Below are 25,553 nucleotides of genomic sequence, written 5' to 3'. Positions count from 1 at the left end.
CAAGGTAAACGAAGCTGTGCTTTCTTTACTCTGTGTTCGTGTGTGTGTGTTTGTGTGCGCGCATGCATGCACGTGTATGTTTGCATGTGTTTCCGTGTGTGCGTGTGCATGTGTGCGTGTATGCACACGTGTCTGTGTATGCATGTGTGTGTCCGTGTTTGTGTGTGTGTATGAATGTGCGTGTGTGTGTGTGTGTGTGCATGCATGGATGCATGCATGTGTATGCATGTGTGTGTGTAGGTGTGTGTGCGCTTACATATCTGCACATTTTTCTTACGCATACAATTTAATCTGTGTCATATTGACACGTGAGTCTGAAATCTGGGATCGGTACCACTCATTCCTCATTTTACAATTGGTTTAATGGTTTATGTACATTTCCACATCTGGGCTTAGCCAGACATCTGACTGCACATTCCATCATATGGGGCACATATGTGTCGGGTTGATTAGACAGACACATGAAGTTTTGTCAAGTAAACTTTTAGATCTAAGGATGTAGACACCGCTTTGGCTGGCTAGACATCAGTAACAAGCCAAGGCCCCAGATGGAAAAACACTATTCCTCAAATACAGTTTGCTTAGGTTTCTGAGGGAGTGTATGACTGTGAGTGTAATCAAGACCATTACCTTTTTTATTGAGACTTGTTTTTCCTCAAGGAAGGATATCTCTGACCAATGTATCAGAGAGAAAGGACAAGATGAGGCTGGGAATGACTTTAACATCAAACCCCAAAGACAAAAGCTTTGTGGTGAGGTTTAAAATTAATTCATTGTTTGTTTTCCAGACATTGCATTATGTTCCGTTTCAGGCATGTTTTTCTATTTGAGTGAACCCTGGCCCAAAAGTGCTATCATCACAGCATTTTCTTTTCATTCATGTGAACTACGGGGCAGCCGGGTAGTGTGGCGGTCTATTCTGTTGCCTACCAACACGGGGGTTGCTGGTTCGAATCCCCGTGTTACCTCTGGCTTGGTTGGGCGTCCCTGCAGACACAGTTGTCTGTGGGTGGGGAGCCGGATGTGGGTATGTGTCCTGAACGCTGCACTAGCGGCTCCTCTGGTCGGTCGGGGTGCCTGTTCGGGGGGGAGGGGGAACTGGGGGGAATAGCGTGATCCTCCCACGCGCTACGTCCCCCTGGCAAAACTCATCACTGTCTGGTGAAAAGAAGCGGCTGGTGGCTCCACATGTATCAGAGGAAGCATGTGGTAGTCTGCAGCCCTCCTCGGCTCGGTAGAGGGGGTGGAGCAGCGACCGGGACGGCTCGGAAGAGTGGGGCAATTGGCTGGATACAATTGGGGAGAAAAAGGGGGGGGGACACGTGTGAACTACAGACGTGCACTCTCCTGTCCTGTATATACAAAGCAACAGAACAAACCACGACCCATAGTATTCCTGGTGTAAACGTTTTCTTTTGTTCTGCAGGCCTGTGGACCTCTATGGTCCTATGAGTGTGGCAGCTCTTACTACAGCACTGGCATATGCTCCAGAGTAAACGCAAGCTTCAAGTTCTCCAGAACCATTGCTCCCGCCTTTCAGAGTAAGCCTAAATCACCTTTTCTGTTTAACAGAGATCCTTGGATTATAGGTCTTAGAGAAAAGCGGTGTCATTATTAGTTCACTACTTAATTTCTATGTCTGTTTGCACTGTGGATACCTGAAACAGTTCAGAGCATCGAACCCTCCTTTACAAATCTCTTCCAGGATGTGAGACCTATATGGACATAGTGATCGTTCTCGATGGTTCCAACTCTATCTACCCTTGGTATGAGGTGCAGGCTTTCCTCATCAATATCCTTCAGAAGTTTTATATCGGACCCGGACAGATACAGGTGGGTGAGGATATATGGGGCTTGCTGCCTTCAAGATGAATTAAGACGAACCCGTGATGTTGGATAAATGTGAATACGGGAGTGAATTTAGCTTAAAGTCTACAAATTGTTCTTTTTCAAACTATGTCAGAGGTTTATTATCGCATAACATCCGCATTTGACAAAATGTTACTGCAGGCAACTGTGCTGTGATTAAGATCAGAATTTCTTTTTTCTTTTTTTTGCAACCGAACAGAACATTTTAATGCAACACATTTTTACTATGCCTGTTTTTGGCGCCATATTCTTCATTGATTTTTTTTTTTTATTGGTCAGGTTGGAGTGGTTCAGTATGGGGAGAAAGTGGTCCATGAGTTTCAACTTAGTGACTACAAATCAGTAGAGGAAGTAGTGAAGAGAGCACGTAGTATTGACCAGCGGGGTGGAGAGGAGACCAACACAGCTCTTGGCATCAATATAGCACGGTACAACTTCTCCAGCCAAACAAACATATCTATCTATCTCCACAAGTAGCATTCCTCTTATTAGGATATATCACTGCTTCTTGCACCACATATTTCTGTTGTTCGCATTGTTAAACAAATGAAACCTGCTGCCACAGTTCACAGGCATTCAAACAAGGAGGCCGGCGAGGTGCAAAAAAAGTGATGATCGTGATAACAGATGGAGAGTCACACGACAGTCCGGATCTCCAGCAGGCCATTGAGGAGAGTGAGAGGGATGGTATCACTCGCTATGCTATTGCTGTGAGTCCACCAAATCTATCCCTCACCTGTGCTAAGGCTTTCAGTCATACTGGCCTCTATCTTAATTCTGTGATGGCTTAGAAATATATACAACAACAACAACGAAAATCACAACATAAACATTAACACAGTGATCTTATCAATCAGGAATTAGGAATCAGGAACAATTTATTTGCCATTTCATATTATGCACTACGTACACAAAAGAAACGAAATTCCGTTTCCCCAGCCCACAGCAGTGGAAATAAAGTTGAGCCAAAGATAGTATATGAAGAACTATGAAGAGCACCGAACCGAAACTGGTTGGAGCCCCTGGAGAGCTTTAAACCCAAACCCAAACTTGGTGTCATACTTTGGTATGACTAATTCCCTTTTATTCCAATCCAGGAGCTCTGCCATGTTATGGGCATCAGAACAAATGCCTGAGGTTCTTCTGTTGCTGAATCAATGGGAGGTGGTGACAATATTCAGTTGAAGCATGTTATGATAGCCAGAGCCACTAGACTATACTAGAGCTTCTTAAATTTCCCAGAATAGCTCCAATTTTAAAGTGTATGTGGCCAGACTGATGATGGCACAAATCATTAATACAATTAGTTGATAGTTGTATACTTGACACAGGCATTAAAAAATGGTTTGACTTTGTCTCAATAGGTCCTTGGCTACTACAACCGTCGAGGAATCAATCCTGAGGCCTTCCTCAATGAAATCAAATACATTGCCAGTGACCCGGATGACAAACACTTCTTCAATGTAACGGACGAGTCAGCTTTAAAGGATATTGTGGATGCACTTGGAGAACGCATCTTCAGTTTGGAAGGTTTCACACCGAATGTATTCTAACAGAGCTATGAACAAATGAATTTGCACAGTCCTATTTACACCATATCAGGTTTACTATGTTATTCCTATGCCACACTTCTGCTTTGATCATGCTTGTGTTTGAATGTTTGAACTTCTCTGGTGCTGCAAAGCTTCACAATTGTTAAACTGTGTTTTGTTTGTTTTGGTTTTTTCTCATCAAAGGGACCAGTAAGAATGGGACAGCGTTTGGCCTCCAGATGTCTCAGGCTGGCTTCTCCTCACACAACATAGAGGTGAGTCTTACTTCTGTTACCAAGTTTTCTCATCACCACCCACCAACACAGAACGACACACTTCATCAGTGCTTCAGTCTATGACTCCTCCCTGCAACCTGCCATTCATCACTCTCCGTTCCCCCATGAGGCGCCTATTGCGTGGCCCCAAAGGCTTAGGTCATTCTGATTTAGGAGCCCCTGACAGAGGAGGCAGGCCCTTTTCCACTTCAGCCATCCAAAGAGGAGAAATAAGATACCACTAATTCCCCAGAGAGACATATTAGCAAGAGACTGAGACGAGGCTGAGACAACCTTACCGAGGAAAGGAGTGTTTTTCTTTTTTTTTTTTCTACTTGATTGTATCCAAGACCTGATAGTGGCAGGTCTGTTGGCTCTGCGGCCACCACAGCTGGATGAGGAAGATAAGGCATGTACTTGACCGTATTTGCTAGTCCTACTAATTCACAAATATTTTTTTTCTTTATATTTCTCTTTTCTGTCTTTATCCAGGCCCTAGGTTAACAGTTGCTGATGCCACAGCTTTGATTTTATTTCAAGTTCCCCTTTGCAGGACAACTTGTCAAGGGAATAATAAATTCATCCCCTTAAGACTAAAAAATAAATAAAAAGCAGAAGCTGCAGCTGCAGCTGGGTGGCAGGAATGGCTGGAAATTTGTGTCCACAAGGCTGGATTCCAGGGAAAGCACTTGCTCGACACCAGCGACCTGAGTGTTGAGAGTAGGATAACTTATTGGAAAGAATGTTGGGTCTTTAAAGGAGAAAAACAGTCCTGGAAACCCAGATGGTTTTGTTGAACAACATGTGTGCCAGCTTGCAAAACTGCTTATGTCATACATATCTTGACGTTTAAGGGGTCTTAGCAGTTCTCTATCTACCATGCATATGAGTCACTGTATCTCAGTGTTAATTAAAAAAAAGCCACTTTTCAGACTGGGTCTATGTTTTTGTCAAACTGCAACGTCCATGCAACAGTTGCAGGGTCAACTCCTGTAATCCAGAAGAGGAACCAAGTATGAGCACATCCAGAAAATATTAAGGTGCAAGACAAAAATAGCAAAACTAGAATGAAGGAGTAAGGTCTGCACACTAAATTGCTCCCAAAAGCTATTTTATTCGGCAACGTTTCAATCAGTTAGTGCCTGAGGAAGTTCTAACTGATCAAAATGTCGCCGAATAAAATAGCTTTTGGGAGCAATTTAGTGTGCAGAGCTTACTCTTTCAACTCTTGTATTTGCCATAATGTTAAATATACATGACTTTTTTGTTGAACAACTTACTTGGTGTGACCTGCCTACATGTGAGGTATTCTCATGCACTAGTTCATGCACTGTATAATAACTACTTACTTGACAAGCATGGGGAGCCATTTTACCACAACTGTTGCTGTTCTGGTATGATGTAGACTTGACATTTTAACTGAACCAAAGCCCATGGCAGGAGTCATGAGCATGTATACAATAGCCGTAAAAGTAGGCCACTGGTCTATGGCAGTGAGTTGTTTTGGGTTTTGATTCTATTGCCATAGAAACCATTTTCACCAAAACCCAGATGCTAACATTGCTGAAAGAAATGACATAGTAGTAGCTTGGTAGGCAGACATCTCCATCTCTCAGGAAGAAATTGCCCGTCTTGCCAGCATATGCTTGCACTGGAAAATATGTCGTCTTCATAGTGTGTATAGCAGAGAGTTGATCTAATTAAGTAGAGGAAGCCTCTGATTATAGCCATAGATTCAAAATGTGGTGAGCAAATGTCAACCATGGAGGCTAGAAAACCCTTCCTCAATGTCTGTGGTTAATTGCACTTGCCAGTATGCTTCCTTCTTGACTAATGAGTTGTAAACACACCGATTAAATTTTATCTCCACTTTGATATTGTGCTAAGAACTTTCAGGCACATTTCAATGCTAGAAGTGCATATAATTATCTGTAACCGTTTAAAAAGATGCCTTCCACTACATTTCTTAACTGGAGAGAAATAACAGCTGCTACATTCATGATTCACATAATTAACATTCCCATATTTCACTTAAATCCTTCAAGTGGTATTTAAATTTGCTTTGGGAGAGGTGAGACGGAAAGTATTTTGAATGTGGGCAAGCTTCAACTCACTTTATTGCTTTTTTAAGCTTTTGTCTGAAAAGCATGGGATGGGCCATCAAATTCTTAAGATAAATGTTTGTGTAACGTAACAATACCTGCATTGGCTTGATCTGGGTTTTTTTAGACAAAGAGAAATCAATTCAGGGCGGTGGAATCTTACTGCATCCATTTCAATCTGGCAAAGTCAATCTCCTCCCGTTGCCCATCATTGTTATTCTGATTCTCACCAAGATTATATTACCCCATCCTCCGGTTACATCTGTATTTATGTGCCATGCTATGCCTTCCACAACAGGATGGGATTCTAGTGGGTGCTGTAGGGGCATATGATTGGAACGGGGCAGTGTTGAAGGAAACTCGACAAGGGAAGGTGGTCCCTCCTAAGTCCTCCTACGCTCATGAGTTCCCTGAAGAGCTCAAAAACCACGGTGCCTACTTGGGTGAGTAAGACAATAGGATAGCAGATGACCTAAAATCATTTCTCTCTCTGTTGATGGAGTGAAAAAACAAATGCATGAAACAAAAATGAAGTTCAAAAATCAAGTCTTTGGGCATCTGGGTTGTGCAGCGGTCTATTCCGTTGCCTACCAACATGGGGATCTTCAGTTCGAATCCCTGTGTTACCTCTGGCTTGGTCAGGCATCCCTACAGACACAATTGGCCGTGTCTGTGGGTGGAAAGCCGGATGTGGGTATGTGTCCTGGTTGCTGCAGTAGTGCCTCCTCTGGTCAGTCGGGGTGCCTGTTCGGGGGGGAGGGGGAACTGGGGGGAAGAGCGTGATCCTCTCACGCGCTACATCCCCCTGGCGAAACTCATCACTGTCTGGTGAAAAGAAGTGGCTGGCGACTCCACATGTATTGGAGGAGGTATGTGGAAGTCTGCAGCCCTCCCCGGATTGGCAGAGGGATCGGAGCAGCAACCAAGACGGCTCAGAAGAGTGGGGTAATTGGTCAAGTACAACTGGGGAGAAAAAGGGGGAAAAATCCCCAAAAAAATCAAGTCTTTTTCTTGTTAGCCAAGTGTGCACATTGGAGGAATTGGACTTGTTGGGAATCTTAAAGATCATAAAGGACACAACAGAACATTTTAGAGGTAGAAAAACATGTATCCATGAATATCTAGAAGAGAGTTTGTGAAAATTTAAGGAGATCCTCTTATCTAAGAATATCTATATATTGGCAAGGAAAAGATTAGGTTTCACTAAAAAGGCAAAAACAGATAGGGATATGGGCTGAAAGGAGTGAGAAATTTGTTAAGGTATCAACGAGTTTATCGGTTACCATATCCTAAGCTAACATATTTGATGAGTTTATATGTCAGGTTAATCTACAAAATTAGCCATTTTAGCTCTAGGAAGATGACTAATAATAATGTTATTTTTAGACCCAAATGGTCTGCACCACCAACATGAGCTCATATGTATATGATTGCCTTGTGACCATCTAAGTTAAGTTAGCTTACATCTAAATATTTTGGAGTTTTGGAATTACTGGAAAATGAGGTAATCAAAGATGAAGCCATCAAACCAAAGTTAATTTGAAAGTTCATCGATTTAAAGAGAGGATACTAAAACCTAAATTTTCACCTGATTTCAGGTAACAAATGCATCTGCTAACAGAAATTTTAAAAAATAATCTACAGAAAGGTAGAGAACCACACTATCCTCAAATCCCCTCAGCACAACACCCTGCTCTTGCATTGAATGACGCCTGATGAGAGAAATGCAGAAAGCTATGAAAAATGTGTCTCAGCCATTTTTAATGCTTGAAATCTTTTGCTTTGCCATGCCTTTCTGCTTTTAATCTTTTTTTGCACCCTCTTTCTCCGGTGGAGAGGTGTTTGGCTGGCTCTGTAGAAGCCTTGTGGTTTAAGTACCAACGCTTAGCTGGAACCCATCTCCATAAAGTGTTTCACTGTTTGATGGTTCCCATCACATTCAACCCCATTCCACTACCACTACCACAGAGACCTCTGGTTTTACCATCAGCTGCTCTGCCTGCCTACCAGGCACTCAATAGAATTACAAGGTGGAAGCAAAATTTAGGACATTCTCAGAGAGGGAGGGAGAAAGATGGGAACAGAAGGGTATAAAGAAGTTGGAGATGGAAAAGGGCACAGTGCAAAAGAGAAAATAAGCCTTAAAAATGGTAGACATAGGGGAAATGTGAGAAAGAGGAAAATGTAGCGATGCATGGTTGGGTGCAGTCTTTTGAAGTCTTAGTGACTTGTGGTGGCTTGTGATTTGGTCCTGAGTCTGAGTCCTGGCTGCTTGTGGTTTTTAGCATTAACAGTGACTAAATCACCAGAACACCCAGTGACAGCGCAACAATGTTGTTGATGTTCATTGAAACACAATCATACAGTACACATATGCTTATGTGTTCAGCAGCATGGCACAAATCACCCACCCACCCACCCACCCACACACACACACACACACACACACACGCGCGCACGCACGCACGCACGCACGCACGCACGCACGCACGCACGTGCTGTGGGAACTGTTCTGACTGGTACCCAAACTGGTATTTATTTGATGATGCTGTTGCAAAGTTAAAGAGCTTGGGCTCAGCATAAGATTAAAGACTAAATTGACAATCCTCCCGGAAAAAATTGTTTGATGACAATAAAATGCCTCACTGGGCAGAAAGTCTTTGGGATAGAGAAATTTACGTCAGTTGGATGAAAAAGAGGACACAAAAAGCGGTCATGAAGAGAAACCGGATAGCTGTGACAGGAAGGGGTTATGTACTCAAAGCTAAGACATATTTTCCAAGAGTAATTTATTACACACTGAAATATATAATTAAGAGTTTCCCTGACACCCATGTGGATTTGTTTACTGAAATTTTGACCAAAATATAATGTGTGTTGTTTCTATTATTGTTGCCATGGGCATAGTAGGTTTAGTTAGGAAACTGGTGGGGACATATATTTCCCAAATGCTTGCATCACTCAGTTGAATCATACTTCATTTGGTGCACATACATGTTCACATGCACACATCTGTACTGTAAAGCTATAGTTCCATGATTTTATATGATATTTATTTTAATAACATTAATGTTGTGGGTTCTTTCTTTTTTACATTTAATTTTCACAATAGTCACAGTGCAGGCTCTTTTCTGTCTTTCTTTGTAAGTACTACAGGTACCGCCATTAGTTCCCTTAAAAAAAAAAAAAGACAAGCTGATCGACCTTCTCTTTTGCTTCACGATGCACGGCTAGTTTTATCAACCAATGTCAAAGTAACTGTAGTTTAGGCAAAACTTGGAAAGAAGTAGGGCTGGGCGATGTGGACAAAATCAAATATCACTGTATTTTTGGACCAAATACCTTGATATCCATATTGTGTCGATATTGTGGGGATGTTGGTGCTTTCACAAAACATTTATACAATCAGATTTTTGATGAATACAGGTAGTCCCCGGGTTACTTACGAGTTCTGTTTTTGAGTCTGTTCTTATGTTGAATTTGTATGTAAGCCGGAACAGATACGTACAGTTCACATCTAGCGTCAATTAGTCAAATGTTTCTCTTAGTATATAGTATATATTTGATCTAAAACATCATAAATATAATAATGCAGTTGTAGTGGACTTATGGACATAATTCATCACAGCTTGTTGTTTGTATGAAGTTGACGTGCTCGCTTTAACGGCTCAGGGTGCGGCTATGGTGACGCAGCACCGTGTGGTTGGGCGGGGTGGTGTATATAACGAAATACACGACACAAGCAGGGTGGTGGTCGAAGTTCATCTTCTTTTTTCCCCCAATTTCCACACAGTAATAATAATCTAACTACAGTACGGTATTTAAAATTGAGAGAGAGAATTTGTGTATAGGTATAAAAAACTTTAAAGGAACATTTCGTACATTTCAAACTCCCCACCTGCCACTGTCCTGGGAGCTGGTCGCGACCGGCAGACGCCGGCCGTTTGACGCCAGAAACGAGAGCCCGCTTGGGGCTCGCCTCCCGAGGTAAGTTAAAAAACAATGAGAGCGTTTCACCTCTGTCGGAACGCTTTATCATTTCCACTTTCGTTTCAGTCATGATCGTTTTCCTTTTCTTCGGTGCATTGCCATCCTCTGCAAACACAACGCACACACCAATGTTTACGCGATCCGACTTAAAATGGTGACAACGGCGTGGTGTTGTTATCCCTTGGGCCGACGAACCACTTAAAACTTTAAGTTACTTCCGTAACCCCGGTTCTCTGAGTAGCATGCGTGGGGATACGCCCCCTCGCGTATTCATAGAAGGGCTTGTACCATTACACCAGCTCTGACTGGCTGACAGTCATGACGTCTGCATCAGGGCCCTGCGCCTTATATGACTGAGGCGGTGTAAAAAAAAGAAAAGAAAAGACTGACGCCGCGTCACTCGTCATTCAAAACAAACACACCTCGTCTCGCTTCACCCCAGCAGCAAGAAGGGTGGTCTGGTGAGACATCACACTCATGCTACTCGGAGAACCGCGGTTATGGAAGTAACCTAAAGTTCTCTTTTATTGCATTTGTTTCGATGTCTCACTATGGGAGTCATTGAGATAAGCTTGTAATGGCAGTACACCTGGGTACTACTATGCTTGCGCAAACTGATAGACTCGGGACCACTGCCCTGGGCTGTTTCCCCCCAGGAAGGGCAGTGGCCCCCTCTGGTAGTGTTATGGGGGAAACGCCATGTTTTGCAACTGTTAATCTTTTTCCCCTTTGAAAAAAATAAAATAAAATGCAATACTGCGCCCTCGGCTGTGTGCCCGGGTGCATCAGTGAATGAACTTTTTTTTTCAGTGTGTGTGAGTGCTCATGAGACTTGAATGTGGCTTTGAACAATCCCACATTTGAACTGAGTCTCGTCTCCTCTTGGCTGGGCTACACGAACTGAGCTGTGGGCCCTCACGCCACCGAGAGAGAGGGTTGGCACTGGGGGATTCCTCCCCGGACACACTGGAACACTGGACTGCCAGGGAACAGGGGATGGCTGGCATGTCCGCTTTCCGCGGGAGAGAGAGCTGTAAGGCTTCATCTTCCTTTTTCTTTGCCTCGCATCTCTTTTGCATGGAAGCGAGAACGGCGCCAAATATGCTATCAGGAACAACTGGGATGTCCAAGATGTCCCCCTTCTCTTTATCCAACAGGTTTGTCAAATTGAGCCATCTTGCCCTCTCCTGCTGCACCAACATTGGCATACACGTCCCCGCGCCCTGTACAGTGCATTGCTGGACACACAGTCAGATATCCGCAATCATGGTAATCTCATCCCACATGGACGCGTCAGGTACCTCGGTCATGTCGTCGAAAATCTCCACTTGGTAAGCAGACAATATGGAGGTGACATTGAGTGCTCTCACCGTCAGGGCTGCCGCCTTGTAAGCTCGCTCACTCATGGCGGATTGGAAGCGGTCAGCTTTTGTGGGGAGGGCCGGTGGTCTGGATGATGTAGCCGACAACCATGGGTGGAGGTGGGCTACCACCAGCGGCATGCGGGCCACTGTTTATCCATCCCTTCAAAATCCAGGGAAGATGCCCCGTGAATGGGGGTCTTACTGGAGTATGGATTTTCTTTCCATAAGACGGTGACTTCTTCCAAGAGCTCGGGGGACACCGGGAGAAGCTGCCTCACAGTCCGCTTGGCCTGGGGCAATTTCTTCCCTTCGTAAAGGGGCCGATGAGCCTCCACAACGACAGTGGGCCATTGGATTCCCAGTCTCTCCATGCTGCATTTACACACGTTGTGCATGTCAGCGCTAGGCGAAGGCTGTGCAGCCTCACCCTTGCCTTTAGCAGCGGACAGTCATGGAGAACTGGAAGTCTGTGCCGGGGGAACGCATGCTATGGTATGCCTATCCAACCCTTCAAAATCCAGGGAAGACTCCCCTTGAATCTGCATCTTGCTGGAGTATGGATTTTCTTTCCATGAGATGTTAACTTCTTCCAGGAGCTCGGGGAACACCGGGAGACGCTGTCTTGCAGTCCACTTGGCTTGGAGCAATTTCTTCCCCTCGTAGCGGGACCGGGGAGCCTCCGCAACGATAGGGGACCATGGGATTCCCAGTCTCTGCAGCGCATTTGCACACGTCATGCATGTCAGCGCTAGGCAGAAGCTGTGCAGCCTCACCCTTGCCTTTAGCAGCAGACAGACATGGAGAGCTGGGAATCTGTGCCGAGGTAACGAAGGAAAAACTAACCTCGTCGTCCTCCTCTGACACCAGAAAATCTTTGCCCTGTGATTCTCTGACCTCCTCAACCACATCGAGCTGGAGTTCTCCGAGGGTGGGACCAGTGAGAATAGGGTCCTTGTCCGAGAGGCTAGCCTGGCGGGCCAGTCTTTGGCGGAAACTCTTAGCCGTGAAGCGAGCACAGTGAGTGCATGAACCGGTGTGTAACTCGATTTTTAAAAAAAGATTTTAAATAGGCTTTAGTGAGGTCAGTTCGTAAGTATAGGAGTTCATATGTTGGACGTTCGTAACCCGGGGACTACCTGTAATCATCCATAATGCCTATGTAAGAACTAAGTGGGTAAAGGCAAATAATAGAACAGCTAGAACAGTCTGGTAAGTTCAAAAAATTACATCACTTTACTGTATTGCATCCTTTAAAACCGGAAAAGACAACATGCCATATGATATTATGATATCCAAAATCCCAGATGATATCTAGTCTCATATCAGGATATCGATATAATATTGATATATCGCCCAGCCTTAGTAAGAAGTTTAAGTGTCAGAGTGCATGCTGATCCAAAAATTTAATCACAGCTGCAGAACTGAAATAATGACGGTACTAAAAAGATAAAGTCTGCAATCTGACATTTTCACAATTATCCTGATTTTAAATTCCCCCAATTTCCATTTCGAGCTACATGCTCTTCGTCAGACATTGTCATTTTTTAAAACTTGATGAGAAGGACATGTTCCAACCATCCCCACTAAAATCTATGCTTGTGGTCATTGCCTCTTTAGAGTTGCTGCTTTGGTTAACATATCCATGTGTCTGCACATCCAAAAGATAGTCTATGCCAAAAATACAAACCTCATTTATGTATATTTAGTAGTATTTACATTTTATGTAAATGCTCAGAGTCTATTGACATCACAGGGCTGTTTTGTGTGAGTAAAGAAGGACTTATCATGTGTGTTTCTTTATGTCATCAAAGGTTATGCTGTTACTTCAGTGGTGTCAGCCAGAAATGGTCGTCTACTTGTAGCTGGAGCCCCACGCTTTAACCACACAGGCAAAGTCATCATCTTCACCCTGAAGAACTCTGGCAACCTTACCATCCTACATGCCCTTAAAGGCCAGCAGGTAGGGACTACCTCATCCTAATGCACTCTTACTAATGATAACAAAATGTAGTATTTCTATTAAACTATAGTAATACAGGGGTTTAGTAACACTCTATCTGGTTGCTGGTTTATCACTTATTGATACTATCTGAAGGAAAGCTCATCAGCAGTGTACTATATTCATTTATGATGCTGTCCTCATCAGCCATGGAAGACTATATCACTTCATTGATCGTACATTTTGCAAGTTTCAGCAAAAAAGTTTTCCTCGATGAGTGATAAATGTAACCAGCCATAACTCGTGTTCTGAAACTGTTTTTATTACATGTGGAACTCTGTTATATTTATCATTGCTCTGCCTTACTCAGCCTTTTAGTGTGTTTTGGTTTGTCTTTTGTGCTCATTGTTCAAGTTCAATTGCAGCAACTGTTATAGTGTGCTTCATGTCTAACAGCTGTGGTCCCAACAACAACCAGCCCATTACTAACAGTATTGATGTTAATGAGATTGCCATTACCCAGAGCCTTTCAAAGCAGTCATTAATAGAAAACTAGTGTGTGGACTTCCTCAGTACTGACAATGCAGGATGCTGACATGGTGATTTAGACAAGCCAACTTGAGTGCCAAGTGGCCAGATGTAACACATCAGAATGGTCTATTTCCCCATTTTGTTTTCTTAGCAAAGAGCAAATTTCAAATTTGCATCTGTGTGTCCTTGCAGCAACCATGTCCCCACTTGATGTCTATAGGAAAACTAGCATATGGAAAAGGATGTGGAAAGGACTGTAGAAAGACTACGATATTGACATACGCCTCCGCACTTTGGTTAAATATGGCCAGAGACAGCCGGAGCACCACTGCAGTATCAACCATCTAAATTTTCATGAGATGCAGCTGACCTAAGGAATGTCTCGTTTCACCCACCAAATTTCTAATAATTGAAAGGCATAGCCCTGCTCCAGTTTCTTAATTTGTTATGCATTTTATTAAATAACTAATTATTGCCTTCTGTGCCAGAAAATTGCTGTTTAGCTTTTCAGTCTATGCAGGGTCCAAAATCTAAACAGCTGCTTTCTCTTGCGTGGCACTTATTAGAATGGAAACATGTTTTTCTCTGATAAATGTGATTACATGTATACATTTTACATGTGACAACCATGTGCATTGAATCCGATGCAAATTTTTCTGTAATCTTGTATACAAATCAAGTTTCTTTGTACAGCAGAGCTGAAATGTCTTCTGCAGAGCCCCTATCCATCTAAAAAGTCCTATTCATATGGGACTAGTATTACCCGGTGAGCCTCTAGTCATTTGTAATAATTGCGAAGGTCATCTGTGATCTTAATTCTGTGCAAATCAGCCATGTTGGTAATTTGTAAAATAAAAAGTCTAGCGCAAATTACCTTCCATATTTCGGCAAACGCGGAGGTCATCTGATATTAGTCCCATGCGAATCGACATCTCACTAATTTTTTTGGCAAGGTTTTTGTTCTCTCTGCGCCTTTTTTTCTGCCTCTTTCCCGGTCCAGAATTATGGAGGCTGCAGTGGAAATTATAAATGAAAGTTTCAACAGCATTTTAGGGGCAAATTCAAGAGATCTTTTTGAATATTTTCCCACATGGTGTGGTTGTGCACCATTTTGTAAGTTGCTTTTGGTAACCTGGTTCACCCCACACAGCAATTAAACTGTCTCTCTTTGCATGTCAGACGCGGATGTTGCATGAATCCTTGGCATTGTCAATCATATCCTAGGGGGATAATGTCAGTAAATTCGAGTAAAATACAGATTTTGCTTATCTTGCACAAAACACAGACATGGGGGGATTCATTTCTAAATCACATGAGGTCCCCAGATAATACTAGTCCTCTGTGAATAGGGCTAAAGACTAAAAAAAATATCCAGTCATAACAAGAGGATTATTCTAATTCAGCTGCTTGGAAATCCCTTATGTAGAGGCATCAAAACTGAGATTGATAAATAGCCAGTGAAAAACTTGCAGCAGCTCTAAACAGAAGTTATGAGAGGTAGGCATCCTCCCCGTGGGTGTTTTCATCTCACCCACCCTAAAAGTTGCTTTAAAAGGATCATTGATGTGGATCTTGTCACTGCAGGATCTCTATTGATTACTGGAAAATGTAGGCAGGAACTAATGACATAATGGTCCAACCACAACTTTTATTGTACCTTGTCAGTAACAGCTAATCCTTAACAACAGATATTCGTTTGCCGTTTTTTTTTCTCTCTCATTCTGGAAACCTGGAATGAGAAAGAGCAGAGTCTTCCAGATGTTTCTAATCTTAAAACCAATTGCTGGCAGTCTCTCCAGTGTCATTTATTTTTCGTAGGAGTAAGAGACATGGCGTTAACAAAAGTGTCTCAACAAGCCTCCTTGACATTGCACAGGCCCCATGTGCTCCTCATCTCAGAGTGTACTTCAAAGTCAGACCATATCATCAGTTAGTCATCACATAAAAAACAGTAGTTCTCCAGAACACAATTACAGAAACATGAAGGATGTTAGGCTGTGCAGAAGGTTATAAAATGTCACTTCTATTATTCCTGGGATTCAAGTTTATTCATAATGTGCACTCATTCAATCAAAAAAAGATGTAATATCCCTATTAATTTTAGAATTAAAACTGGAAATGAACGCAAGTATGGAAGAAATGGGAGTGGACTGAAGTTCTGAGCATGACAGTAGTCTTTGAACGTCAAAGAAGGTTGAATCAGTTCATCTGGATACGTTTATTGGCAGAATCTTTATCTGTCAATAACCATTGTATCCACATGAACTGATTCAACCTTCTTTGATTTTCTTACCTGGATTATTGAGCGTGCATAAAGACAAGTCTTTGAATGCTTTCTGTTTATTCAATTTGTATGACAGATTGGCTCCTACTATGGCAGTGAGATTGCACCTCTTGATATTGATGGAGATGGTGTGACAGACAACCTGCTGGTGGCAGCACCCATGTTCTTCAGTGGAGGCATGGAGAAGGGCAAGGTCTACATATACAGAGTGACAGAACTGGTTGGTATCCAACGCCACACACACCCACCCACACACACACACACACACACACACACACACACACACACACATTCGCACATACTGGAAAATTAAACATGCACACACTTTTGTCCAAGTAACCTGCTTATACAATGAATTGGGTCAACACCTGTCAAAACACTTGCACAAGAACTCCAGACTTTCCCAGTGAGTTCTGACCAACACTAGACAAAACCTGCATACCGTTACACAAACCAAACCACTTCTTTCCGAGTCCACAATCGACACACTGTCTCAATGCAAGCACACACTAGACACTTGACTTCAAACAAATCGAAAGAGAAAACCTTGCAAATGTCAATGTACGGGCAAAAATAGATGCATATGATGAAGTCAGCAGGAAAGTATTTGCCCCTTTGAAACTAATTTCCAGCGAGTCATTAAGCAGGCAAAAAATTTTAAACAGAAGGAAAATCTTTGGTTTTCCTGGTTATTATAAACTGTCAGTCAACCGGGTCTCTCTTCCTCTGGGATTATAACATTTTCTTACTGTCTTCATTCTTCAGAATGGACCAATGCTACCGTTACATTTGAAATGATTCAGTGGTGCAAAACCTCAAATCCAGTGGGACATGTCATAATAAAACACGAAAGGGGAATTTATTCAAATAATTCAAAGAGCAACACTTTCTAAGATTGTTATGTTGATGATTTTAGTGTTATAAAGTTGCAGGGCACAGACTCTGATATAGTGATGGAGCACATCAGAACACATTTTAGCACACAGGTCCATTTGTTAGTCTAAATAGGGAAAATAAGTGGCATTGTTATCATCATCTTATTGGTAGTGTACAATATCTGCAGCCAGTATACTATCAACATTACACTTGCAGATTTCTCAAATGCATTCCATTCGTACATTCAACGTTCCATACTTCTAATTCTGCATGGCCATCACAGAAAATGCCTCATTTTATCTAATGCTGAATAAGTCATGCCTCATGTTAAATTAACGAGTCGAGATGTTGCAAATGCTATCTAGACAAAACTCTACAAACAGTGAAAATTGACCCACTTGATATGAGGTAACTCAATAATACGGTTCAAAGTAAAGTAGTTGTGTATGTTTCCAGGGCTCTAACCAGAATCTAGGAGTTCAAAGAGTGACAAGCCTGAAGCTAAGCAAACCCTGAACCCGAGGCCCGAGCAAAGATAAAATTCCTTTCCCCATTTGAAGAGCTCTCCTTCTACAGCTGTGGTCTGTGATAGACTCTCAGCAGACAATATGGCTCAAAAGACCAATTGAAAAAATGACTCCCCATTGTCTCCCTCATTCCCCCTCTCTGTCAAACATAATGCCATCAGGTAGCTGTGGAGTTGAGCCTTTTTCCCTAAATCAACCCCCTTTTCTGTAAATTCAGCTGGAAAAAAAAACAAGCGATCTCATGCTTAATCTACTGACTATGTCGTACCTTGGTAAATGGTAAACAGACTGCATTTATATAGCGCTTTTCCAGCTGCAACAGCCACTCAAAGCGCTTTGCAATCAATGAATGCCTCACATTCACGCACACACACACTCATACACCGATGGTGGTGTCAGCCATGCGAGGCGCAAACCGGCATATCAGGAGCAGTTAGAGGTAAGTGTCTTGCTCAAGGACACCTCAACATTTTTGTTTTTTTTTTTGTTTTTTTTGGCATTCTCTGCCTTTTTTAGTCAATAGCGACAGTCGAGAGAGACAGGAAATGCAGTCTCAGCCTTACGTGGTACATGCGCTACAAGGTGAGCCACCAAGTCTCACCTCGACATTTTTGCAAGGAGCCGAGGATTGAAGCGGCAACTTTCCAGTTACCAGTCGACCTGCTCTACCTCCTGAGCCACCGTCACCCCACGTTATAAAGAGTATTGGGACACCAAGTGGAATAATGCCATGCATCACTTCTGATGGGCTCAAACATTCGGTTCTGTTTCATCTGAATACTGACAAAACTGTTCCTTTTCTTTAAAGTCCTTCCAGATGTGCAGATGTCATACTCAAAAGACATTGATATTCTCCATGCTTAGCTGTGGCAAGGTCATTGCTGCAGCTAAGAAATGCTTTGTCATCCTAAATACTCCAAGAAACACAAAAATCCCTCTTGGCTAACGTGCACATGAAACATTTGTTGAAAACATTTTGAAGTTTTAACACACACAAATAAGGGATTAAGTAAAAAGAAAGAAAATTATCCAGGCCTTAGCTTTGGTTTCATTACAAAATTTCAAAAAGCCTTGTTTGTTGCTCCTTGGTCTTTGCTCCTTTTCATGTAAAAAAAAAATCCATGTTTTGTTGACTTGTAAACTGGATTTGAGTTACTGTAATTGGAATAACAAACAACGTAGTCAGATGGAGGGAAGGAGGTTTAAGATAACAAATCTGATGTGTGACATTACGGGTTGTCTAAATAGATGGATAGCAGGTCATTTGGGGATCTGGTCAGTGCCTTGGCTGAAGGACAGAGGCATGCCAGAGGGCACAGATCTGCCCACGGAACAGGACACAGGAGATTCTTGGACCAACAGTCCATTTCCTTGTCCATATGAGTTATTTTACAAAATCCCTTTGGCATATGCTTTTGTTTGCAAAAGGGTAGGCCTATCTGGGCTGCACATCTTGTTTTTGTTTATGCATAGTAGTTGTGTGCTGAGTGTGTACATAATGAAAACATCATTGTGTCTGCCTGTGCGTGTACTCTTTGTGCTGAATGCTGTTGTGAGTCTTGCAGTGTGTCTATGTTGTGTGCAACACTAGCTCTGTTTGATCGTGACTTTTTAATGAGGCTAAGCCTGCATGTGTGCATTCAAAGGGAGAACACAGGGGACATGTAGATACAAACATTCATTAAAATAATGAAAATTTATGAACAGGCATCCTTTTAAGAGGTCTGCTATCTCCCTGAACCAGAAACTAGCATCTAAGATCTTCACGAGCCTGTAATGAGCGCTTACCAGTAGACAGGGTATGGTGTAACGATCTTTGTTCCACACTCCATCGTCAGCATTCCACTCAAAAGAAACAAAACATTTCCATATATTAGTCATTGGGATGGGGGCGTCACGGTGGCGCAGTGGTTAGCACGGTCGCCTCACAGCAAGAAGGTTCTGGGTTTGAGCCCCGGGGTAGTCCAACCTTTGGGGTCATCCCAGGTCATCCTCTGTGTGGAGTTTGCATGTTCTCCCCGTGTCTGCGTGAGTTTCCTCCGGGAACTCCGGTTTCCTCCCACAGTCTAACGACATGTAGGTCAGGTGAATCGGTCATACTAAATTGCCCCTAGGTATGAATGTGTGTGTGTGTGTGTGTGTTGGCCCTGTGATGGCCTGGCAGCCTGTCCAGGGTGTCTCCCTGCCTGCCGCCCAATGACTACTGGGATAGGCTCCAGCATCCCCGTGGCCCTGAGAGCAGGATAAGCGGTTCAGATAATGGATGGATGGATTCATTGGGATTGCATCTCTAAAACGTACACAATACTTGTCAATGTTGTCTGTATTGCCATAGCCTGCTAGAGCAAACTGGCTTACTTCCACCATCCATTGGTATCAGTGGGTGTTGGAAGAACTCTAAGGCAGAGTAGCTGAAGTGTTCATTTTCTTTTGCCCCCCCCCCTTTCTTACCCCACTCTTCCGAGCCCTCCCAATCTCAGCTCCACCCCCTCTGCTGATACGGGGAGGGCTGCAGACTACCACATGCCTCCTCCAATACATGTGAAGTCGCCAGCTGCTTCTTTTCACCTGACGGTAAGGAGTTTCGCCAGGGGGACATAGTACATGGGAGAATCATGCTATTCCCCCCTGTCCCCACTCCCACCTGAACAGGCGCCCTGACCGACCAGAAGAGGCGCTAGTGCAGTGACCAGGACACATGCCTACATCCGGCTTCCCACCCGCAGACACGGCCAATTCTGTCTGTAGGGATGCCCGTCCAAACTGGAGGTAACACGGGATTTCAAACCGGCGATCCCCGTGTTGGTAGGCAACAGAATAGACTGCTACGCTACCCGGACTCCTTGAAGTGTTCATTTTCCAATTTCCACCACTGAGAAACTCTCACACAATGCATACTGGAGAATGTCAGTCTATCTGACAAAATTAAATGCACTGAAGCAGTTACAATTTTAAAAGACTAGCTAGACCACCAGCCCTTACTGGACACGCAGAGTTTTAGCGGTGAAACTCCCATTTAAACAATGTCCTTTCGCCATATAATACCATGAGCTAAGCATTATGGGTCAATTTGAATTGAAACAAAAAGTTTTTCTCCCTCCACAGAATCGCTTCATCCTTGAGGGGGCATTGGAAATCCATAATGGCGGACAGAATGCGCGGTTTGGTTCCTCACTCGCTCCTGTCCCTGACCTCAATGGGGATGGCTTCAATGACTTGGTGGTGGGAGCTCCATTGGAAGATGATCACAAAGGAGCCATTTACGTCTTCTTCAGCCAGTCCAACAGAATACTCCGCAAGTATAAACAGGTAATGCTGCCCAATGCCAAAAGAACTGCATACCATTAAAGCTGAAATCTGTGATTTCCCCAATCTCGCTGCAACTGTGTATTCTGCTATGCTAACATCACAGAGTACCAAGACCAGCCTGGCATCTTTTTAACCTTTAGGGGTTTTTTTTTTTTTACCTGTAGATGTTAGCAATCTCACTAAATTTGTGTAGGGTTTACTTACTTTTAAGTATGTTACTTGCTTATATGGTAAATGCACTATTTGATAATGAGTTCAATGGTGCACTCACTTACTGATTCACCTCTACAGTCAGTAAGGCATCCCCAACTTGGACATTATGGATGGAGCAAGTTCATTCAGAAAATTCTTGCTGACTGATCTAGTTGGCCTCAGCCCCTTATTAAATTACAAATCAACTATACACCAATCACAATTACCCATGTGAAAGGGCGGGCTATTTAACTGGAGGAAACCAGTTATGCTTCTTACATTGGCCTATGCTGCTGCTGCTATGTTTGCTTCATTGCCGCACACCCACCTCCACCCCAACTACCACCTGTTTGGATCTGCTTTATGTACTGTAAGAGGTATTGTCCTCTGTGTCATTGATAGTTTTAGTGCAACTCTAGATTCAATCTGTGTACAGCAGATCAAGTCATATTGCCATTTTGACATAGCTAAATATATATTTCAAATACATGAGTTGTCCTAATTGAACTACATCTACATAATGAGCATTTACTGTGGATTATAATTTGCTCAGTATGCATCAAAAGGGACAGTATGAATGAAAACCATTGGAAACAAACTTTTTTATGGTACTTTGTCAGACAACTACATTTTGGATTACAGCTGTGGCAATCTGACCGAATTGGCAGTTTAGCAAAATGCTGTACCTTTGTGTCAAGATGAACTATTTCCTCTATATTTTTAGCTCTACCAAGAACAGCTTTAGGTGATGAATCTTTTGAAGACATCATAAACTGACAGTCTTCATTTTGATCCTCCTCCATCAAATTCTTTTTGTTCCTCTTTATGTCTCTCTCTCAGAGGATAGCAGCAGTAGACTTGGCCCCTGGTCTGCAGTACTTTGGCCGTAGCATCCATGGGAGGATGGACATGAATGAGGATGGTTTAGTGGACTTGGCAGTTGGTTCCCTAGGTGCTGCTGTTCTCCTTTGGTTCGTATCGTCTCACACACGCACAGTGTAAAAGATATATCAATTGAGAGTTGGGACGATTTGAGCTTAGCATTTGACTCCATCTTTGGGAGAAAAAAAAAACCTTCAAAACCCTTAAATCCAACCATATGTGGAAGTCTTAGTCACATTGGGGAAAAAATGAATGCGATCCACCGTTGGATGTGTTTTTTGCTGAATTTATCCATGTAAAAGGTGTGTGTGAGTGTATGTGTGGGGGAGAGGGGGGGCTCTTTAAAATATTAAATGTATGTCAGTAAAAATTTAAATGACACAAAATGACATGTTCAGAAACAGAAAACAAAATAAAGTCAGTGGACATGGTCTTTAACAGTTTTATTTTTTTACAGGTCACGCAGTGTTGTCAGGATAAACGCCAATATCAGGTTTGAGCCCAGCAAGGTTAACATCTTTGTGAAGGACTGTCAAAGAGGAGGCAAAGACGTGACCTGTATGTCGGCTATAGTCTGCCTCAATGTCACTTTCAAGACAGCCATTCCTCCTACTCAGGAAGTTGGTAAGCCAGAAAAAGACACTTTTTTACTACAGAAGTGTTACAGTTGTCTAAAGCTGTCTGCTCTTTCCAGGTATTTATCTGTATTAGCTGAATTTTGGTACTAACCCAAGACTGGGAAAAAATATTTCAGTATAATCTATAAGAGAGGGGAATTCAGCATGGATGCCTGTGTGCCTGTAAAGTTGGTTCCAACAGCTTTTAAATACCTGCCCGTGTGATACAATTGAGTATTTAGGGAAGAGTTGCATGTAGCTGTATGTTAATAGCCATTTAACCTGAGCTTTCAAATGTAATGTTATGTTAATTGACAAGGGATTTGCGACAGAAGAGTACCAGCAGGATTGAAAGGGAAGGTTTGCAAGATGGTAGTGAGACCAGCTATGTTATATGTTTGGAGATGGTGGCACTGATGAAAAGACAGGAGGCGGAACTGGAGGTGGCAGAGTTGAAGCTATTAAGATTTTCGTTGGCACTGATGAAGAAGGACAGGATTAGGAATGAGTATATTAGAAGGACAGCTCAGGTTGGACAGTTTGGAGACAAAGCAAGAGAGGCAAGATTGAGATGGTTTGGACATGTGTGGAGGGGAGATGCTGGATATATTGGGAAAAGGATGCTGAAGATGAAGCTGCCAGGCAAGAGGAAAAGAGGGAGGCCAAAGAGGGGGTTTGTGGATGTGGTGAGGGAGGACATGCAGGTGGTTGGCATGACAGAGTAAGATGCAGAGGACAGGAAGAGATGGAAATGGATGATCCGCTGTGGTGACCCCTAACAGGAGCAGCCAAAAGTAGTAGCAGTAGTTAATTGGCAAGGGTCCACATATTATAAGCACACACACAACAACAACAAAAAAATGCGTTTCATTTTCTCATAGTACCAGAAAGTTGAATCAGTTGAAACAGTTCATCTGGACACAACATTTAGTGGAGACTTTCTGGGATTTCCTTACCTGGATTATTGAGCATGCATCAAGAAATTCTCATGGTGCACAGTCACATTTACTTAACAAAAAATAGTAGTGCTGAAACTGCTGTCACGCTAAACTTCACAGCAGTCAAACATCATATCCCTTAATATTGCCAAACCTTGGACTTGGGCTTGTGATTTCATATATTTAGGACCTGCAGACATGATAGGGGGAACCACAGCTGTCTTCAAACAATGGCTGAGATATTCACACATCATGTCCTGGCTGCTGGCTCCTGGCTCAGTCAAACTGATCCACATGAGTCTTTCCAGAGAAAAGGATGATGGCTCGTTCCACCCAGTGTTGCGCCAAAGGAAATCAATTCTTCACAAACTCAGGAGAGATTTTGGCCTTAAGACTGCCGTCCAGCTGCCAAACATAATGCAGATATGGCAGGCTAACTCAAATTCACACTAATATCTGAGCCACATAGTGAGTAGTGTAAAATGTTGCTCCTTTGTTAGTAACACTGGTGTGCACATAAAATCTGACCACTGATCAGGAGACCAACCACATGAGAGATCAATCTGGCAATCCATGGCTCTTCCTCATGCTCATGGTATCCCTGGAGGGAGATTTGGTGACCTGCTGAAGGACTTGTGCCGGCAATGATGGGCCACCTACATGCAAGCACAATGTTTCTCTGGTCACAATTTGTTTTGAGAGATGGAACCATAGGGTTGAGTTTCACTGTGTATGGGACTTGAGGAAGAAGGGTCGTAGGTGAGCGTGTTCTTAGTTAACCCCTTGACCCCCCAACATCTTTATCAAATCTATTTGACGTGCCAAAACAGAGCTGAGGAAGAACAAAGGGAGTTATCTTGTCTTGCTGGGTTGTATACAGTATAACCCATTTATTTAATTTTCCTCTCATTGTCGTGTCTGGCTGGTAATGCATGACAGATGTGCTGGTGTTTGTGAGCTCGCGCTGCCCAGTTGTATAAAAAGAAACTCCTTTTTACTGCTTCAGTAAATTTGGTGTAATTCATGCCCAGATTTAGCAACTTGAATTATTTTTTCCCTCAACAAAAAAGACAAGATTAGAAACTTTCAGGTATATAAAAAAGTTAACATTTTTTGAGGTCCTTGGTGGCCATTTTCATTATTTTATCACCACTTAGATTAACAATAAGTGTTACTGTACAGAGCGTTTGTTACTCAAACTGTAGAGTCAAACTCAAGACTTTTATCATACTGTGTAGCTTTCATCCAAGCATCAGGCGATTTTAATATTTTAATGTGGCGATAAGAGGGGAGAAGCATTGCATATTTCATCCACTATCTGGTTTTCCTTCCTAATCATAAATTTACCTCCATAACTAAGAGCATGTGCAATATTTGAATGAAGCACTGAAAACAGAAGCTCTCTTCCTCACTAGTCAACATGTGAAAAAGATTGCAAGCATCAGCTCAGCCTTGATAAACTATTCCCATGCTACAAATCTGCACGCCATTAAATGATAAGCCTCAAAAATAGCGTAGCTTGGAAATCCATCATTTCCAAAGAGGTTTGGATTCTTGTAATTGCTTGTTACACATTTAACATATTGCTAGCTATCATTGTGTTGTCCAGCAATGATAATGACATAATTAAGGCACGCTTCTTCATCAGGCTGGAAATTACTTTCCCATTTTTGCCTTTGTAAAGTCATTCAATCTTAGAAACACTTTAATCCTGATAACATAACCCCATTCCAGATGAGAAATTCTTATTCTGTCTCTTCCTGTTGTTCACCAGTGATTAAATACAATGTCTCCATTGCTGAGCGACGCTTCAACCCACGGGCCGTAATGGACAGCCTTGACAAGCAGCAGCCTCAGAACCTGACCCTGCTACCTGGAGAAGAGACCTGCGAGCACATCTACTTCCATGTGATGGTTAGGCCACGTTACTGTAGAGGGCTGTAAATGTCATCGGAAAATTAAATACCATCAAAACTAATCTAAAATGATTCTGTAACTTATACACAAGTTTTTTTTAATCATGTGGTTGTTAGTGACCCTTGAATGTCTTGCTGTATTAAAGGAAACCCCGGACTATGCAAGGCCTATAGTGTTTGCTGTACAAGTGGGGCTGCAGGATTCTGACAGTGGGCCCGTTCTTGATGAAAGCTGGCCCACTGTTGTAAGAACTGAGGTGAGAGCATTGACAACTTTACACTTTGTTTTCAAATTATTACCACATTTCTTCAAGTCGTAAATTCATTTTGGGGAAAAATACAGCTATGTAATTGCTGCCACAAAACTGTTCTTACTTCACTAGCTAGCCACAGTGATCTTGCATTGTGGA

The 25,553-nt window shown here is 42.7% G+C and overlaps 1 protein-coding gene across 1 annotated transcript in view; it reads left to right on the top strand.

The window, feature by feature from the left end:
* itga11a (integrin, alpha 11a) overlaps positions 1–25,553 on the top strand; it is a 91,821-nt gene that overhangs the window by 51,788 nt on the left and 14,480 nt on the right. The window contains exons 4-18 of the mRNA XM_056279307.1: positions 661–752; positions 1,427–1,541; positions 1,706–1,833; positions 2,149–2,297; positions 2,435–2,579; positions 3,234–3,399; positions 3,606–3,676; positions 6,077–6,221; positions 12,944–13,092; positions 15,963–16,106; positions 20,395–20,598; positions 21,631–21,761; positions 22,130–22,296; positions 25,002–25,141; positions 25,290–25,400. Coding sequence (XP_056135282.1) covers positions 661–752; positions 1,427–1,541; positions 1,706–1,833; positions 2,149–2,297; positions 2,435–2,579; positions 3,234–3,399; positions 3,606–3,676; positions 6,077–6,221; positions 12,944–13,092; positions 15,963–16,106; positions 20,395–20,598; positions 21,631–21,761; positions 22,130–22,296; positions 25,002–25,141; positions 25,290–25,400 — 2,057 coding nt within the window. The remainder of the gene's footprint in view (positions 1–660; positions 753–1,426; positions 1,542–1,705; positions 1,834–2,148; positions 2,298–2,434; positions 2,580–3,233; positions 3,400–3,605; positions 3,677–6,076; positions 6,222–12,943; positions 13,093–15,962; positions 16,107–20,394; positions 20,599–21,630; positions 21,762–22,129; positions 22,297–25,001; positions 25,142–25,289; positions 25,401–25,553) is intronic.

The sequence above is a fragment of the Lampris incognitus genome, chromosome 4 (genome assembly GCF_029633865.1).
Source record: "Lampris incognitus isolate fLamInc1 chromosome 4, fLamInc1.hap2, whole genome shotgun sequence".
Taxonomy (NCBI): Eukaryota; Metazoa; Chordata; class Actinopteri; order Lampriformes; family Lampridae; genus Lampris; species Lampris incognitus.
Note: the sequence above shows the minus strand (reverse complement) of the source record. Positions and strands in the feature narration are given on the sequence as shown.